The sequence below is a fragment of the Rana temporaria genome, chromosome 1, assembly GCF_905171775.1.
Source record: "Rana temporaria chromosome 1, aRanTem1.1, whole genome shotgun sequence".
NCBI lineage: Eukaryota > Metazoa > Chordata > Amphibia > Anura > Ranidae > Rana > Rana temporaria.
Window position 1 is genome coordinate 11,929,027 of NC_053489.1, and position 20,661 is coordinate 11,949,687.

Below are 20,661 nucleotides of genomic sequence, written 5' to 3' on the forward strand. Positions count from 1 at the left end.
GAACTACAAAACATCTTCTAGACTTTGTAGTGCAATGACTGCCAGTATTATCCATGGCCAGATTCTACCCAGACCTTCTGAATTCACCTGACTATAAACAGAAGTAAAAAAAAAAAACTGTTTGGAGTAGTAATTGCCCCGATCAGAAAAAAACATTATTTTTTTTTTTTTTTTTTTTTTTTTTTTTTTTTTTCCACTTCAGACTCTACCTAAGATAAAAATAATAGGATCTATTGGGCGAGGAGAGGACCATGCCCTTGGCCCATACTTCACTTGCCTATATCATCTCCTCTATGGTATTGCATCATTAGTGGTTCTCTATTATTTTACTTATTTCTTCTTTTTTTTTTTTTTCATCTTTTTTTTTTTTTCTTTTTTTCTCTTTCTTTTTCTTTCTCTTTTCTCTTTCTTTTTCTCTTTTTTTTTCCCTTCTTCTCTCTTTTAAGGAAAGGAACAGCGAAACACTCCGAGTCTAAGTGGATAAAAATACCCTTTCATCCCCCCCCCTCCTCCCCCATCCCCCACATCCCCTGCCAGTATCTTTTTTCCCTTTTCTCTAACTTCAGTACCTTTTGGATGCCATTATAGAGCATTCCCCCGCCTCTCTTCCTTCTTTCTATTGCGCCTTATTACTTTAGTACTTGCCAAACTACTAAAGAGAGACCGCTTGGGCATACTCCTGCCCGCTCAGTCTCCCCCCCATCAGTCGCTCCCCAAGTAAGCCTTTCCCGGCCATATGCTACTCAAGGTCCTACCTCTCTTCAATTCATCAGAAATTGATATTGAATACCCATGATGTCCATATAACTCCTTGTATTTTTGAACCTTTTCCATTTTTCCCACCTTTCCATTAACTCTTCCCCTTTCTCTTCGTCCCTAAACCTTAATAATTCTAAATTATAAGTTTCTTCTACTTTACCGCACCACCCTCTTAGTGAAGGGCTCTCTTTTTTTCGCCAGTTCAGCGCTATTCGATGTTTTGCCGCGTTTAAAAGCTCCGGAGTCAAAGTCTTTAAGTACTGTTTTGTTGGAATTCGTGCTCCATGCAGAATGCAAACCCAGGGGTCCTTCGGTACTACATTATTTGTGATCTCTTTTATTTTTTTTCTGATCTCCCTCCAATATGGTTTTATTTTGGGACACTTCCACCAAACGTGAGCCATGGTACCTACTTCACCACAATCTCTCCAACATTGCTGTGAAACTGAGCCAGAGAACTTATAAAGTTTATCAGGAGTCAGATACCATCTAACCAAGCACTTGTAGTTTAGTTCTCTAGTGTCATTGTTTATTGTGGTTTCATGGACCCTAGTCAGTATTTGGTTAATCTCTAGCTCGTTCGGCCGAGACCCCAATTCCTCTTCCCATTTATCAATAAACGGTAAGGTGTTCTGTGTTCTTGTATCATTTAAAATCTGATATATCTTGGAAATTGTTCCCTTCTCAATTTTTCCTTCGCATAATTTTTCCAGGGGAAGAAGATTTGTCCCTTCTCTAATCGGTTGGGGGAGACTATTAAAAAAATGTTTAAGTTGTGTGTACCGCCACTCGTTAATTGATATTATTTCCTTTTTATTTTTTAATTCCTGTATTGTTAATAGCCTATTATACTTCATCAGGTCTTTTAATTTTATATTTTCTTGTAAGAACAATTTTCCGAAGCTATTTAATTCCCCGGGTGGGAAATATCTTGTATCTGTTAGGGGTATTAAGGGGGAGTTATAATCCCATTTATTTTTTTTGTGTGTTTGATCCCAAATTTTTAGGGCGTATCTCGTGATATAGTGGAACTCTGCATTATTTCCCCTGTATTGTGCCGGGACCCAAATTAATTTACCTAATTTAGATTTACTCATCGAAATTTCTAGCTGTACCCATCTTTTTTCTGTGTTGTTTTTCACCCAGTCTATGAGACGTGAAATTACTATTGCATAGTGATACTTACTTAAGTCCGGTGCCCCTAACCCTCCCTGTGATTTATCTTTAGTTAATGTACTCAATTTAACACGTGGTTTTTTCCCCCTCCAGATAAATTTAACTAACATTGATTTTAATTTTTTAAAGTAGGCTTGAGGAATTGGTATTGGAAGCATCTGCATTTTATAAAGTATCTTCGGCAGAATAATCATTTTATAAATGTTTATTCTGCCATTCCATGACAATTGTCCTGATGCGATTCTATTTAGTTCCGTTTTTAACTCGCTCAACAAAGTCATAAAGTTTATTTTGTATATATTTTCTATGGAGACTGCTAGTTTGATTCCTAAATATTTTAATTCACTTTTCCAAACAAACTTAAATTCTTCTTGTAGCACGCTTCTATCCTTCTTGGAGATGTTGATACCCAATATTTCGGATTTAATGTAATTGATCTTAAAATTAGAGATTTTGCCATATTCTTCAATTGTTTTTATCAGTTTAGGTAACGTTGTCCTGGGGTACATTACATAAAATAATATATCGTCTGCGTAAGCCGCAATTTTGTGCTCTTCTCCCCCTGTTATCGACCCTTTGATGTCCCCATTTTGCCTAATGACACTTAGAAGGGGTTCCAATGCCAAGGCAAATAGCATTGGAGACAAGGGGCATCCCTGTCGGGTACCATTTCTCATTTCCAGTGCATCTGAAAGAGACCCATTAATTTTAACTCTCGCTGTGGGTTTATTATACAAAGATCTGACCCAAGCTCTCAATCTAGGGCCGAAGCCCATTGAGTCGAGGGTCTGTTGCATGAAGCCCCAGTCTACCCTATCGAAAGCCTTTTCGGCATCTATAGATAGGAGTAGTCCAGGGGCTCCACTTCTTCGAATCTGTTCCATCACCAAGAGGGTTCTGATCCCATGGTCCCTTCCTTCCCGACCCGTAATAAACCCTACTTGGTCTGTATGGACCAAGTCTTGCATAACTTTTTCCACCCTAGTCGCGAGAATTTTTGAGAATATTTTTAAATCCGTATTAAGGAGGGAGATCGGTCTGTAACTTGAACATAATGTCTCATCCTTGCCCTCCTTAGGTATAACTGATATGATTGCTTCGAGCGCCTCTTTCCTCATCTCCCATTTTTCTCCTATCCCGTTATAGTAAGAGCACAGTATTGGAGTTAGTATATCTGAGTATTTTTTATAGTATAAGCTGGTCAAACCATCAGGGCCAGGACTTTTCCCGTTAGAAAGCTGCCGGATAACTTTACTTATTTCCTCCTCTCTTATTGGTTCTTCAAGAAAATTATATTTGTCCTCTGAGATCTTATTTAAATTCACTTTACTTAAATAAGTTTTAATTTGTTCTCCTTTTATTATATCCTCTTCCTTAGTACTTTTCCTATTAATTGAGTAAAGTTTCTCATAGAATTCAAGAAAATCTTTAACTATGTCCGATGTTTTATATCTTATTTCTCCCATGTTTGTTTGTATTTTTTCTATGTAGTTGACTATTCTTTTTTTCTTGGCCAAATTTGCCAAATATTTTCCTGTCTTATTGCCCCAAACATACTTTTCTTTCTTAACCGAGTTTAAAATGATTTGAGTTTCCTGTTCAATTAGTGCCTTTAATTCTTCTCTTTTGATGTTAATATTTAAGAGAATATCTCTCTGACCCAGCTCCTTATGTAGTTGTTCCAGTTTTGAAATTTCTTTTACTAATCTTAATTTTTTTTCTTTTTTTTTTTTTTTTTTCTGGGCTCCCTCTTTAATCAATATTCCCCTAACAAATGCTTTATGAGTTTCCCAAACTATTGCTTCCGACATTCCTTCCGTAGTATTTTCTATGAAAAACTGTTCAATTTCCCTCCTTAATCTCTTCTCAATATCTTTATCCCTTAATAGATCTTCCTTTAAACTCCAATTCCTTATCCCAGATACACTCTCTCCAATCTTCAATTGTAATGTTATTGGTGCGTGGTCGGAAAATGATATAATGCCAATCTTTGATTCCACTGCAACCTCCAATAATTTATGTTCTATAATGAAATAATCTATTCTTGTGTACGTCCCATGCACAGGGGACCGGAAAGTGTAATCTTTTTGTCTTGTGTGTTGAGATCTCCAGACATCAACAAGTTGATTTTGATACATTTTCCTTTTTAAGGTTTTCCTCTCCCTAATTCCGGCGCTCTGTGCATGCGACGTACTGTCTAATTTAGGGTCCAGGCATGTATTAAAGTCACCTCCCATAACAGCGTCTCCTATCTTAAAGTTCATAAACTCCTCCACTATTCCTATCAGATACTTTAATGGATTTTTATTAGGTCCATACACATTCGCAAAGGACATCCTAACCCCATTCAAGTTCCCTCTTAGAAAAAGGAAGCGTCCTTCTGGGTCTGTCTTGCTCTTCTCTAGTTCAAACCTGACGTTTCTGGAAAAACCTATAGCTACACCTTTGGCGCGACTGATGGGTGAGTTAGCATAAAACCATACAGGGAACTCATCCGGCCGGACCCAACTCTTGGCCTCACCGGTCAGATGCGTCTCCTGTATAAAAGCTACATCCGCTTTCAAAAATTTCAATTCTCTCATTATATTCTCTCTTTTAATTGGCGCATTAAACCCTCGTACGTTATAAGAAATTATATTAATTTTTGGCATCGGGTACTGAGATTAAAATATGTTGTTGCAAATTTACTGGCCCCTTTACCTCCCCTCCTACGTCCCCCCCCCTCCCCCTCTAATCCCCCCTTCCCTCCCTTCCTTCCCTCCCTATCTCCCCTCCCCCCCCCCCTATGTTGGGGACTATTGACCTTCCCTAGGTCTAAAGATCCGTGGCCCTCTCCCATGTGGCTCAACGGTTCTCCCCCTTAAGGTTGGGGCTCAAGAGGACCAGTTTGCGTGCAGTTGCCCTCTCCACAAGGAGGATCCTGTGCCACCATCCTTATCTTTTTCTTTTTATATCTTTCTGTGTCTGAGTATTGCTCTACTTCTCAAGTCTCCCAATTCTCCCCCACCCCCCCCCCCCCACTCCCCCTCCACCCCCCCCCCCCCTCGTCTCCCTGCCTTAAACTCAAATCTATTTATTTTTTCTTGTAATCCGTTTCCATTGCTGCTGCTCTTCATCCAATGATCTGCTCTGTGGTTTTTCCCACCAACCCGGGATCTCCGTTTCTGGTATATTCAATTTTTTGAAAAAGTCCGTTGTATCTTCGGGAAATCTTAAAGTAGCAGAACGCCCCTCCTTTCTTCCTACTAGACAGGCTGGGAAGCCCCAGAAGTATTGTACCTCTTGTCGCTTGAGCTGCTCTACTAATGGTTTCAATGTTCTTTTTCTTGCCAGTGTTTCGGCTGCCAGGTCAGGGAAGATTTGTAGCACGGACTCCTCATATTTTGCCGGACCATTGGTTTTTAGGTGCATTCTTATTTGCTCTTTATCTTGGAAGTTGTGAAACCTCACTATAACATCTCTTGGCATTTCATCCCCTATTCCTGCCGGTTTCCTTATCCTATGAATCCTTTCTATTTTTATTTTTTCCGTTGCAGATTTACCTAACATTTGACCAAATATTTTGTCAGTTTTTTGCTGCAAATCTTCCACCTGTTCATCCGGCAGACCACGTATCTTCAGATTTTTTCTTCTATTTCTGTTCTCCTGATCTTCCAGTCTGTATTTTAAGTATCTTTGTTCTTTCTGTATCTCTGTCATCTGTTCCTTAAGTTCCCTGACTTCTGCTGTTTGAGCCTCTAATCTTTCTTCTGTTTCTTCCACCCTCCTCAAAATATGGTTCATGTCTTCATGAATTAATACCATTTCCCCTTTCAAGGTAGATTCCATTTTATTCATTACCGTCTCCATCCTTGCGAACATTTTTACCATTTCTCTCTTTGTTGGCAGCTCATCTTCTGTCGATCGACTCCCTTCCGCGTCCTCATAATCATCATCTACTAAAGGGGGCGCCTTTGCTCCTTCCGTCATCAGTGATTGTCTTCTTAGTGCTGTTTTCTGTGCAATCTCTGTATTTTTTTTCCTTGTAGATGCCATTTTTTCCGGAGTCTCTTTAGCTAGATTTTTTGTCATGTATTTTTTAATTGTGCCTGGGCTATCGGTTATTTTTGGTGGATTTACTATAGTCCCTCGCAATGGTCTTCCCATCATTCTATAATTACTATTTGACCAATAGTTTTTTCCGCCGTTTTTCCCCCCTTTTACTTTTTCTTTCTCTCAATGTGTTCATCCAACCTCGACTAGAGTCTACTCAGGACCAGTTCATAGGGGTGTAATTCTGCCACATTGCTTTAGTTTCTGGGCAAGGAGTACCCCCTTGATATTGTGTACTTTTACTCAGCGTCTCAATTGTCGGGTGCGCTGCCAATACCAGTTCTAGGTTAAACTGTAGTCTGTTTGAGACAAAACAATAAAAAAAAAAAAAAAAAAAAAAAAAAAAACACGTTTGGGATGAGAGATCCGAGATTTTCAATACTCCTTCTGCGTCTCGTTTTTATTTAACTGTTCTCTCTTTTATGATTTCTTTTTTTTTTTTTTTTTTTTTATATAGGGGGCCAATGGAATGGTAATGAATTAAATCAGGCCTTTTTTTTTTTTTTTCCAGCTTCCTTACAGCCGGCTTATCCTAAAGCAAGATTCAGGCAAAGTTTGAAAGTTTGAAAGGAGACCAGACACTGGATTGAAGTTTCTCTTTTTCCCTTTTTTTACTTTCCCCCCTTCTTCCTCCGAAATATATGCGTTCTCCCTTTTATTTATATTTTTTTTTTTTCCTTTTTCCCTTTTCTTTCCCTCTTCCTTCCCTCTCCTTCTCCTCACCATCCAACACTTGATTCGGACGTTTTTCCCCGATCAACACATCTGTACTGTTATTTAGGGGTCACCCTACGGCTTGTATTATTTAATTACAATCTTGATTATTGCTTATCACAATTAGCAGTTCAACAGTTCAATTGTCTCAGTTGTTTCTGTTCACAGTTCTTTTACCCCTTTTCAACTTATATTACTTCACTTAAGCTCCTTGCTCCTTGTATTACCATTGATTCAGTTTTTTACCGGCAATCATATCCAATGTGGTTCAATACAGTGCCATGTTGTTTTACTCACCACTCAAGACCTTCATAGTACCTGCAAACAGTATTATATGACAAATGTCTTTACTCACGGAACCTGTAGTGCGCTGTGTTAACCGCGATCTTCCTTGTCCCCTCTATGTGCTCTATGGTCCAAAACTCCACACATTTTTTTTTTTTTTTTCTTATTATTGTTGGAGTCTGGTGGTCCGGTGAGAGGTGAGAGTGGCTGATCACTAGGGAGGTCTAACCATGGATTATATTCCTCCTAGGGCTCCGCACTATATTGCTGCTGCTGCTGCTGATGCTGACTCGCAAGTGCTAGTGTTCTATAATCAGGCGCCAGGTGTCCACAGCGTTGCTCAAACGTCTGGTCCCGTCCCCACAACAGACGCCAACCCCGCCCGGCCACGAAATCGCCGACCAGATCACCAACAACCTCAATCAGACGAAATTGGCCAGAGCAGCCAGTGGATCAAAATGGGACGAGCAGGATCGGAAAGGCAGGCGCATGGAGGTAATGTATGTCCGTTCGGAAAGCTCCGTTACAGCATATCAGTCACCGCGGTGACAGCATATCACTCACGGTGGTGAATTAGAGCAGCAAGGGGGGCAAACGGAGCGCGCGGCAGGGGGGGGCACAGAGGGAGTGCGGGGCGCACGGAGGTGATGGCAGGCAATAGTAAAGCTCCGTTTTAATATACCAACCGCAGAGCCAGGGATCACGGATTTGATGCGCGCTGAGAGCTATGAGTTACCAACGGATTACCGACTAGCCTCTGATGAGGAGCTTCCACCACGATATGTATGGACCTCATACCTCATACCTGGACTTTGCAGTGCCCAATGCTCCGTGCCCAATGCTCCGTGCTCCACGCGCTGCTACCTACTACCTACTAGCACCTACTAGCACCTACGGTCCGTTGATCTCCATATCTCCATGTCTCCTTGTCTCCACAAGCAGCAAGGCGCACAGGTGGACAAGTGCTTTGGTGCACAGGAGGCAACTACTCCGCCCTCTCCACCCCTCTCAGCCCCTCCTCATCCTTAATAAGAAAAAAACATTAAACAAACAAAAAACATGGAGCTACCTGGATTTCTGTACGAGTGACTCCTAAAATGCGGTCAAATGCGGTTGATTTTCTCTTTGGATTCTTAAAGCAGTGTTTATACTTGGGACAAATTATTAGAGGTTACGGGAAATCACTGAGAAAACAACGTTAAAGGGCAATTGGATAACAAACTTCATGTGGTGGAAACAATAGTGTCAACATCAAAGTTCTCAATGTGAACTCAAATCTAAAAGTCCAAAATGAATACAAATCGTGTTCCCATCCAAGAATTGCGACTGTGAGGCTTTGATTGCATGCAACCCTCAGTGATCACAGGCCGTCGGGCACATTTCTTCCCACAGGTAAAAAAACAAGGTAAACGGGATATGGATCCCGACTCACCAGACGGTGTTGATCCTCTCTATCACATGACAGGGGGAGTCAAATCAGACTTGTGTGGCCACCGTGACCAAATGACACGTCTACAACCAAGCTTCCCTTCCACTCTGTCCGATCGTACTAGGTATCCTAGACTTGGGTCCTCACAGACACCTTCTCTGATCCAACCTGTGTGGTTACAGCGAGTGGATGTGTTGGATGTCTCCTATGCGGGTTCTCACAGACGTTTGCTCCGATCCCGCCTATGTAATCACAGCAAGCAGTTGTGCAGGGTGTTGCAGTTCAGTCTTAGACCCCATACACACCATTCGATTTTCTGCAGATTTTTGTCTTCAGATTTACCAAAACCATGTAGTGCATCATACATTTTTTGAGTGTTTATGTTTGTACTGATAGTTTTGTTGCTGTAACTTTTCTAATGAAAGGATTCTGCTAGTCCTCCTAGATGTCTATTTCTGTCTTCTGGATCAGAACATATTCTGTGGTATCCAGACTAATGAAGGGCCACCTTCTGGAATGGTCCATGTGTTTCCACCAAGGTATACTGTACATGCTGCATCATTGTAAACATCAGAAGCTCGGCTTCCCTACACTATTATATCTGTACTTTTGCTCTTGAATAGATCTTATAGCTCTATATTATCTCAGGTCCCAAGAGGTCAATGCTCCGAGGAATGTCTTCCGGGGTTCAGAAAATCTGTAAGAGAAGGATATCACCCATGTTGTTATAATTGTGCTCCGTGTTCAGAAGGAGAAATATCAAACCAATCTGGTAAGCTTTATGTTTCTATAAGTATAAATTCTGATATTGAATTAGAAAATTAAACATTTAAAGTCCTTTAAACTGATTCTGTACACACTTTACACTTTGCAGGCCGAACATCTCCCTAAATTGTATGAAATTAATGATTACTGATGAGGCCTTTCTGCACTTTTCTTCTACCTCTGACCTTAGTAAAAACAACACACAGTACACAAAAACACTGGCTAGGCACACACATAACGCTTTTATCTCCCCTGATGTTTAACCCCTTCCCAGCCAGTGTCATTATTACAGTGACAGTGCATATTTTTAGCACAGATTACTGTATTAGTGTCACTGGTACCCGCAAAGTGTCAAAAGTGTCAGTTAGTGTCAGATTGTCACCCAGACTTGTGTCACCAATCTCTTTAATTTCCACAATGTGTTCTCTATGTATATGCCCTTGACAGACTACAACCCAATCAAGTCTCGGCTACAAATCCCTGGATCCAGATCCATTCAATCCACAGGTCTACACTCCACCTCTCTATCACCCAGCCTATCAGCAGACACCAACAATATCACAGTCCCTCTATAAGTCGCTGATCACTGCCATTAATAGTATAAAAAAAAATCGTAAATATATACCACAGTTTATATACCACAGTTCACATAAACCAGGCATGCCCAAAGTCTGGCCCAGGGGCCAATTGCAGCCCCCGTTCCAATTTAATGTGGCCCCCCTGGTAATTTGGATATATACTGTATTTATCCGCGCTGCCTCGGAGGGGACAGGGAGAGGGGGAACGAGTGCTGTCAAATTACATACAGGAGAATATCCTGTTTACTCAGTGACATCTGTAATAGGAAGTCCCATCTCCTGGGCTGCCATTGGACGACTCCTCTATCTATCATTGGAGGCAGGAGAAATTGTATTAAAGAGGCTGCTGTGTAAACCGGAGATTCTCCTGTATGTAATTGGTTGGTGCTCATCACGCCCCCCCCCCCCTTCCCTGCGAGACTGCAGATGGACATCGATCAGGCTGCATTTATGGCAATGGAGAGGCTTCAGATGGGCACTGATTAGGCTGCATTGATGGGCAATGACCCTTATTTTGCTTCACAGTTTTTTATTTACACTTTTTCCCCTGAAACTTCCCTCTTAAAGTGAAGGTGCGTGTTATACACCGATAAATACGGTATATCCAAATAACATGCCCACGCTCATCTCTTCACCACACACAGCCACAAAGGCAAGAGAATTTTTGTTGGGCAGTGTATTAGTGCTCGGACAAACACACTTAGACATGTAGCGGAATACAATTTATGAAGGAATGCAATTTTTTTTTATTGAATGTGTTTTATAGCAGAAAGTTAATTTTTATTTTCAAGATTGTTGGTCTTTTTTTGTTTATAGCACACAAAACGCAGAGGTGAACAAAAAATGGCCTGGTCACGAAGGGGGGTAAATCTTCTGGAGGTCAAGTGGTTAAGGAAAAATACAGAAAAAATATTTAATACTGTCAAATAGCTACCGTGCCTAATGTTATTTTCACTTCTTTTTACTCTACAGACAGTGAACTCTGCAAGAAGTGTCCTGAAAATGAATGGCCTAACAAAGCTAAAACTATTTGTAGTGACAAGGTCAATGAGTATTTATCATACGAGGAGGACATTCTAGTTTTATTTTTTTCTATAACTTCAGTCATATTTGCTACAACATCTCTCCTTATACTTGGACTATTTGTTTGGTTTCGGAGCACTCCCATAGTCAGAGCCAATAACCGGAACCTCAGCTTCATTCTGCTCCTCTCCCTCATACTGAGCTTCCTTTCTGTATTCCTGTTCCTTGGCCGTCCTTTGGATATTACCTGTATGCTGCAACAAGTCACTTTTGGAGTTCCCTTCACCATCTCAGCATCTTCTATCCTCGCCAAAACTATCATGGTCTTCATTGCTTTTAAAGCCACCAGACCTGGAAGCTCTTGTAGAAAATGGGTGGGAGTCAAACTTCCTAATACAGTCATGTTATTCTGCTCATCCATTCAGGTTATGAATTGCATTCTCTGGTTGTCCATCTCTCCACCATTTCAGGAGTATGACATGGACTCCTATCCTGGGAAGATCATCATTCAGTGTAATGAAGGGTCAGTTATCGGCTTCTACTCTATGTTGGGTTATATGGGGTTTCTGGCAGCTGTGAGTTTTCTTCTGGCTTTCATGGTGAGGACATTACCGGACAGTTTTAATGAGGCCAAGTACATCACCTTCAGCATGCTGGTGTTCTGCAGTGTCTGGATTGCCATGATCCCGGCCTATCTGAGCACCAGAGGGAAATACATGGTGGCTGTGGAGATATTCGCCATACTGACCTCCAGTGCTGGAATATTATTGTGTATGTTTTCTCCAAAACTCTACATTTTACTTTTCAAACCTGAACTGAACACAAGAGGGACAATGCTGGGGAAGAGAATAATGTAAATGTAACACATTGATTCAATGTATAATGCTGTAGATCAGATTTAACAAATTCAGTCATATTGTTACCATCGTCATCATTATGAATGACATTATCATCAGAATTATGATTTTTAGGGACATTGACTGCCTTCTGTCTGCCTATTGTACATAAGTGGATGGAAGGTGGATGTCACAGGATTGGATGATATTTTAGAGCTTCATTTGTTTTCTTGCTCTTACACGCCCCCCAGCATGCACAAGCAAAGTACTGTCACTGCATTGTCCATTGGTCAGTGCTGACCACCAAAAAATGCTGTGACCAATCAAAGCATCACACAATGTAACCAACACCTGAAGATATCAGATTATTCCCACTTTGCAAAATCTTGTGAATAGTCTTCCCAGAGAGGTGGAGACAGTGAGGCCTCGTACACACGACCAGTTTCAGCAGACATGTTCGGTCGTGTGTACAGCCGACCAGACAATTTTCCGGCCTAGCGGACAGGTTTACAGCGGACGAATGTTTCTTAGCATGCTAAGAAACATGTCCGCTGGAAGCCTGTCCGTCGGACATGTTCGGTCATCTGTACGACTTACCGGACATGTCCGCTCGGCCGAAAGCCCTCGAATGCGTCAAAGTGATTCGACGCATGCGTGGAAGCATTGACCTTCCAGGGTCGCGCACGTCGCCGCGTCATCGTCGTGGTGACGGCGCGGCCACGTCACAGCGTATCCTGTCCGCGCGGATTTCAGTTTGATGGTGTGTACAACCATTAGACCGAAATCTCTGAGCGGACATGTCCGATGAAAACGGTCTGCGGACCGTTTTCATCGGACATGTCCCCTCATGTGTACGAGGCCTAATAGGCACAGAGGTGGGGGAGCACCCAGCACCAAATAAAATAGTTTTTATTTTTTTCCACAAATAGAACTTTCTCTTGGTAGTATTTTATCACCTCTGCGGTTTTAATTTTTTGCGCTATAAGCAAAAAAAAAAAACGATAATTTTGAAAAAAAAACATGTTTTACAGTCTGCTATAAAACACATCCAATAAAAAAATTTAAAGAATCAAATTTGTTCATCAATTTAGGCCAATATGTATTCTTCTACATATTTTTGGTAAAAATCCCAATAAGCGTGTATTAATTGGTTTGCACAAATGATATCACATCTACAAATTTTGGGATAGAATTATGCTTTTTTTTTACTAATAATGGCGGCGATCAGCATTTTTTAATGTGACTGCGACATTGCAGCAGACAAATCTGACACTATTTGACACTTTTTGGGGACCAGTGACACCAATACAGTGATCAGTGCTAAAAAATGCACTGTCACTGTACTAACGACACTGGCAGGGAAGGAGTTAACATCAGGGGCGATCAAAGGGTTAAATGTGTTCCCTGGGAGTGCTTTTTTATTGTGTGGGGGATGGTTTAACTTTACAAAGACCAGGGCTCAAAATTTCAAGTCCTGAGCTACTAGCCAGGCCTCAAGGGTTACTCGCCACCAGTTGCCCTGCCCAACTCCTCCCTTCCCTGCCCCTAATCACGCCCTCATAAATTATATCATGAAATGACACTTAAATGTTTTATGCAGAATTACATTACAAAAATAAATATTAACAACAATTTTATCAGTTCCCCTCAATGCAGGCACACGTGAGCCCACCATTGCAGCGTGACCTGTGCCCACCATTGTACCCTCACCATGCCCCACATTGCAGTCTCACCGTGCCCCAAAATCCAACCGCAATGTCATTGAGCCCCAAAATCTAGCCTCACTGTGCCCCAAAATCCAGCCTCACTGAGCCTCAAATTGCAGCATCACCAGAGTGGAGAAAGTGAGAGGGCGGCCAGGACATGACTGGAGGAAGATTAGAGCCACGAGAGAGGTTCTCCCAGAGTCATCGGGCCAGATCCTCAAAAGGGATACGCCGGTGTATCTACTGATACGCCGTCGTATCCCTGTTTCTATCTTTGGAACTGATCCACAGAATCAGTTTCCAAGAGATAGACAGAAGATCCTACATGTGTAAGGGACTTACACTGCCGGATCTTAGGATGCAGTACCGCATCCGCCGCTGGGGGCATTTCGCGTCGAAATGCCACCTCGGGTATGCAAATTAGCACTTACGGAGATCCACTAAGCTTTTACGCTTCGTTTTTTCTCCGTAAGTTTTAGTTTGCAACCGTAAAATTAGGGCTGCTTTTACAAAGTGTAAACTGTTTACACCTTGTAAAAGCAGACCCTTCTGTCCAGCGACGCGTTTTTTTTTTTTGTTTTAATTTTTTTTTTTTTTCGCCGTATCTTTTTTTTTTTCCGACGCAACTTTATTGACCCGTCGCGATCCACAAAGCTTGGCGTAATTTCGCGCTATGCACGTCGGGAAAATGACGTCACGAGCATGCGCAGTACGGCCGGCGCGGGAGCGCGCCTAATTTAAATGGGAACCGCCCCCATTTGAAGAGGAACGCCTTGCGCCGGCGGAATTTAAGTTACACAGCCGAAAATTTCGAGGTAAGTGCTTTGTGGATCGGGCACTTAGGTAGAAATTTTAAGGCAGTGTAACTTAAATGGGAAATTTTACGTTACGCCGGCTCTTTGTGGATCTGGCCCATCGCCCCTGTGGAAGAGAGTAGACATGTGCAATTTGTTTCGTTTCTAATTCATTTCAACGAAAATTCGGATATTCGTTAATTCCGAATTTTCGTATTAACAAATTTTTTATTTCCGAATTTTCGTATTTCCGAGATTCAGATACAATTGAATCTCTGATTAACCCAAAATGTGTCCAATTTTGTATTCGGACCGAAACAAATCTCACATGTGTAATGAGCACGGCTTGGTTTCCTCCAGACATAACATTTAGAATTGAGGCCAAACATTTCCATTTTGGTTTCATCAGATGAGAGAATCTCGGTCCTCACAGTCTGAGATTTCTTCAGGGGATTGTTTTGTGATCTCCAAGAGAACCTTTATGTGTTTTGCACTGAGGAGAGTCTTCCATGTAGACACTAGACATGTGCAATTCATTTATTTAGGGGTAGATCCACGTACCTACGCTGTGCCCGGCGAAGATGTCAGATACGCTACGCCGCTGTAACTTACTTTGGCTTAGTTTGAATCCTCAACAAATTTGTGTCATAAGTTACGGCGGCATAGTGTATCTCTCGCGGTGTAAAGGCATGGAATTCAAATGCGGCGGGTAGGGGGCGTGTTTCATTTAAATGAAGCGCATCCCCGCGCCGAACGAACTGTGCATGCGCCGTCCCTAAAATTTCCCGCCGTGCATTGCGCTAAATGACGTCGCAAGGACGTCATTGGTTTTGACGTGACCGTAAATGGCGTCCAGCCCCATTCACAGACGACTTACGCAAACAAGGTAAAATTTTCAAAATTAGACGTGGGAACGACGACCATACTTAACATTGAGTACGCCACCATATAGCAGCTTTAACTATACGCCGGAAAAAGCCAAACGGAAACGACGTAAAAAACCGCTCGTACGTTTGTGGATCGTCGGAAATAGCTAATTTGCATACTCAATGCGGAATACAACGGAAACGCCACCTAGCGGCCGCCGGAAAATTGCATCTAAGATCCGACGGCGTACTAAGGCGTACGCCTGTCGGATTTAACATAGATGCCGTCGTATCTTGTTTGGTGGATGCCAAAACAAAGATACAACGCGCAAAATTTGAAATTATGTGACGTATCAAGTGATACGCCGGCGTAATTTCTTTGAGGATCTGCCCTTATCACATCAAAATTCACACAACATTTTCATTAATTGGAGATTCGGATGTCTCTGAATTTCCAAATCACAATCATAACAAATGTCAACTAATAAATTATAACAAAATTAATTATACAAATGTGCAAATGAATTTGAATTTGAAATAGAAACATATTACAATAACACTGGACTAAAAAGAGTAAAAATGAAAGGAAATGAAAGTAGCAAAATTTTACCAGAATTGTGTCACTAATAAAGGAAAACAAAGTCCTGAGTATTCATTGGCTCCAGTTTCCAAGATACAACTTCAGGTTTAAAATTGCATCAAATTAATTCAAAATTATGAGGGGGATGTGCGATTATACACCATGGGGTAAAAGACGCAGTGCGGAGGGAATGTTTGGATATTTTTTTTAGATCCCTTTTACATCTGTGGGAACCATGAAAAAATATCAGTCACTACTATGATCAGTGGGTTCCTCCACACCATTGGGACTGGGAAAGATATGGGGCTAGATTCACATAGATCTTTAAATCCGCGTGACCTATGTGATTTAAGATTGAGAGGCAAGTGGGTAATTCACAAAACACTTACCTCCAAACTTGCGGCGGCGGATCGTAAATCCCCCGGCGGAATTCGAATTCCGCGGCTAGGGGGAGTGTACTATTTAAATCATGCGCGTCCCCGCGCCGATTTAAATGCGCATGCGCCGTCCGCGAATTTTCCCGGCGTGCATTGCTCCCAATGACGTTGCTAGGACGTCAGTGGTTTCAGCGTGAGCGTAACTTGCGACTAGCGGGTTTGTGAATCGACGTAAAAAAAAAAAAATTGACGCGGGAACGACGGCGATACTTAACATTGGCTGCGCCTCATAGAAGCAGGGGTAAGTATAAGCCAGAAAAACGCTTACGTAAATGTCGTAACAAACTTTATCTAAATTTAAATGGCACACGCCCCTTTGAATTAGGCGGGCTTGCGCCGGCGTAAGTTTTCACAAAGTGCTTGGTGAATCAGGCACTTGCGATGAAAACTTGCGGCGGTGTAACATATATAAGATACGTTACGCCGCCGCACTTCTACGTGAATCTGGCCCTATCTAACTAACTGATATTAAATTATAGGTATTGGAATTTCCTTTCAAATATCACTGTTAAGCCCTGTACACACGATCGGCTTGTCTGTTGAAATGTCCATCAGTGAAAAAAAAATAGAACATGTTTTAAAATTTTCCTATAGATAAAAAACTGATAGGAAAAAACGATTGTCTGTGTGGAAGTCCATCGGATAAAAATCGATGCATGCTCAGAATCAAGTCGACGCATGCTCGGAAGCATTGGACTTCATTTTTTTCAGCTCATCGCAGTGTTTTACGTCACCACGTTTGGACACGGTCAGATTTTTGACCGATGGTGTGTAGGCAAGACTGACGAAAGTCAGATTCATCGATTATCTGATGAAAAAATCCATCGGATTAGATTCCATCAGATATCCGATCGTGTGTACGCGGCTTTAGTGAACGGAACGAATACAAATTTATCCGAAGTAACAAATGTCGCATCTAAACAAATGGAACAGAACAAATAAATAATAAATACCAATAAAATGTTTTTATTATTATTATTATTATTATTATTATTATTATTGTTATTGTTATTTATTATTAAAAAAATTGTGCCGTTACTTTTGTTTAGATGCGGCATTCATTGTTTCGGATAATTTGTAACTCAGATAAATTCATATTTGTATTTGTTCACTAACTGCCAAATTTGAAAGGAAATTCCAATACTTATAATTTAATAGTTAGTAATAGCTAAGTTATTATTAGTTAGTTATTATTTCATATTTTCAAATTTTTGGGTTTTCGTATTTCAAATTTCAAACTGACGAATTTCCAAATGTTCGAATTTACCATTTTACCAATTTTTTTATTTTCGAATTTCAGAATTTTCCAAATTCATGAATTTTCAAACATTCAAATTTTACGAATATTCAGAAACATTTGTTAAATGGGTTTTCATTCATTTGGATATTTCCGGATTAACAAATTTCTCGAAATTGGTTAAAAAAAACAAATTTGGAACAAAACGAATTGCACATGTCTAATTTTGTCTTCTGAGGGAAAATATCACACAACTGTCCCTTGGAAATGTTGGGCAATGACACTTTCACAAGTCACCAGATGTAACTGTATGAGGCGTAGATCTGACCAAGACAAATGTACCTTGTAATAAAAGAAGAATAAATTACAGTCAGGTAATAATCTTTAGTGTCACAGTGAAGATACATTTATACTTCCATGTGGTGCCATTTTCATTGTTCTCCGTACTTTGTGGAGAAGTTACGAGACATCATGACCATCAGACTCCTCCCCCCCTTGTAGGGAAATATACTCCTCTGTGTATAAATATTTATTGTGAAATATCTGGAAAACTTTAGCCAACCAGCACCTTTATCATCTGTTTTCTAATTCATCTAATCAAAATATGTAAGAATTATCACATTTTATCTCAGAGGGTGATAATTTCCCAAAATATGTAGACCAATGTAATAATTAATTACATTTTAAAATAAAAAATGATGATGATTCCTACTTGGGCTGCTTAATAGAATAGAATAGAATATAAAATAATAGAGAATAATAGGGTAAACCTGAATAAAATATAATATAATATAAAAAATTGAATAGAATAAAACAGAATTAAATAGAATAGGATATAAAAGAATAGAATATAACATAATATAAAAGAATATAACAGAAAAAAAAAGAATACAACCAGATAGAATGGAAAATAAATTAATAGAATAGAATATGATAAGATTGGATGGAATAAAATAAAATGTATTTAAAGAATCAAATATAATATAAAAGAATAGCATAAAACAGAATATATTAGAAAAGAAAAGAAAACAAAGAATAGAAAAAAAGAACATATTAGAATATAAAAGAATAGAATAGACAATAGATAAGAATAGAAAATAATAAAATAAAAGAATATGACTGTATTCCAATATTTGAATTTCAAATTTCAAATAGAATTTAATCAAATAGAAAGAATGTAACTGTTTTCTGAAAATCTAAATTTGAATAGAGTAAAATAGAATAGAGTAGAATAAAATAGAAAGAATATAGACTAGAAAGAATATAGCCATTTTATGAAATGTGTATTTCAAATATAAAATAATAAATAAAAGCTGTCTTCGGAAATTCACATTTTGAATTTTGAATAGAAAAGAATAGAATGGAATAAAATAAAAGAGAAAGAATATAACCATCTTCCGAAATTAGGATTTCAAATTTAAAAAACAATTGACCGGAATAAAATATAAAGAATATTGCTTTCAATCAAAATTAGAATTTTGAATTTTAAAGTATGAATTTTGAATTGAATAGAATAGAGTAAAAGAGAAAAAATATGGGGCCAGATTCACAAAGCACTTACGCCGTCGTATCTAGAGATGCGCGGCGTAATTGAAAAATGCGCCACGCGTATTTTTGCGCCATATCCTCAAAACGAGATACGCCTGAAAACCAGTTTTTTCCGTTCAACGTAAAACGATTACACCGGCGCATCTTGGAGCGCAAAATACGCTAGACACACCATTGTTTTGATAGGCAAAGATGCAAATGAGGGAGATACGGCGATCCACAAAATTAAGTTTGTGCGGCGTAGGCTACGCCCTGTGCGCATCAGCTAGTTTCCCGGCGGGAAGTTACACTTTATAAAAGGTGCCCTAACTTTACACCAGCCGTGTAAAGGTCAGCTAAAGCAACACCATTAAGGAAGAGCTGAGCACACACACTTGCCAGACTACAATCTGTATGCCAACATGCCAGGGGCATCCATGCTCATAGCTATACTAGTGACTTTAGAGGCGCGCAGAAGGAGGAGGGAACAGAGGAGGAGGAGGGCACAGGAGAGGGTATACCGCAGATGCCTAGATGTCTTTGGCATGGCTGCTTCTGAGGTGTATCGCACCTTCAGATTCAACTGTGAAGCCATCCTGGAATTAACCACAATCCTGCAGGATGACCTCACCAGCCCAACACAACACTCACATGCAGTGGAGCCACTGATCAAGGTCCTGGCAACACTGCATTTTCTTGCCACTGGCTCTTTTCAGCGCACAAGTGGAGCTGTGGCTGGGATGTCACAATCCTCCATTAGCAGATGTGTGCACCAGGTTGTCCCCGCAATCCTGAGACGCATGGCCAACCACATCATCAAACCCACCCAGGAGGACCTGCAGATAAAGACAATGACAGATTTTTATAAAATTGCCAGATTCCCACGCACCGTGGGGGCCATTGATTGCACACATGTGGCACTACAGCCCCCCATGAGACAGAGCACATGTACCGCAATCGGAAGCATTGGCATTCAATCAATGTACAGGTGATAGCGATGCCTAATACCTCATATGGCACGTTTTGGTGGGTTCCCGTCAAGCGGAACGGGGGTTTCTCTTGCTTTGGGTGTCTTCGGATCATTTTTACTTCTCAGCAACCATCTCTGATTACATGTTAATTCATTAACCCTTGAGTGAGTAAAATTCCCCTGAAGAAGACCGTGACAGTTTAGGTCGAAACGCGTCGGGGTACTCATACGGAAACCAATTGAATCATGATGTAACATGTATTGTATTGTTGTTGATTTTTGCCACTGTTATTTTTATATTCATGTATAATCAGAGTGTACTATATGTATATTATCTACACTATTTTACAAATGCTCCAACCATGTTGTACATTTTATTGAAACTTAATGTTGAAACCAAGTAAAGATTTTAACTTTAATATCATCCAACCACTCTTATTTATTGAGAACATCATGCCGCTAAAAAACCCCACTGGGGGACCTTCCCATTTTAGTTTTTTGCATTTTCGGGGTGCGCGGCACATGGACTCCACATATGCGTTTTTCCTTGTTTCAGAAAAAATAAACGTACCTGTCCTCACGGCCTCATCGGAGTCAAAGCCAGGCAGGCCCACCACTTGCTGGCTGTTGAAGCACCGGGCCACTGCACGCTCCTCATCAGTCAACCTGATGGTGCAAGTTGGTCCCCTCCAGTGCCCCTGGAATGTGCTGTAAGCTTGGCCAGCTTATCACGGACCACGCTCCTCAGATCATTAATCTTTTTGGAGATCCCACTGATGGTCCTCGTCTCCCCCCCAAGGCATTGATATCATCAACTATCTCCTGGAGGATCTCCTTCTTCCTGGCCGGGGTGGTGTCCCGGCTCTCAGGGCCATGTAAAAAACGCC

General features: G+C 40.6%; 1 protein-coding gene across 1 annotated transcript in view; it reads left to right on the top strand.

Annotated features, from left to right (window-relative positions):
- Window positions 1-11,701, top strand: part of LOC120930462 (vomeronasal type-2 receptor 26-like) — a 49,461-nt gene extending 37,760 nt beyond the window's left edge. Inside the window, exons 3-4 of the mRNA XM_040341857.1 lie at window positions 9,104-9,227; window positions 10,771-11,701. Of these exons, the coding sequence (XP_040197791.1) occupies window positions 9,104-9,227; window positions 10,771-11,678 (1,032 nt within the window). The 3' untranslated portion in view covers window positions 11,679-11,701. The remainder of the gene's footprint in view (window positions 1-9,103; window positions 9,228-10,770) is intronic.
- The last annotated feature ends 8,960 nt before the right edge of the window (window positions 11,702-20,661 follow it).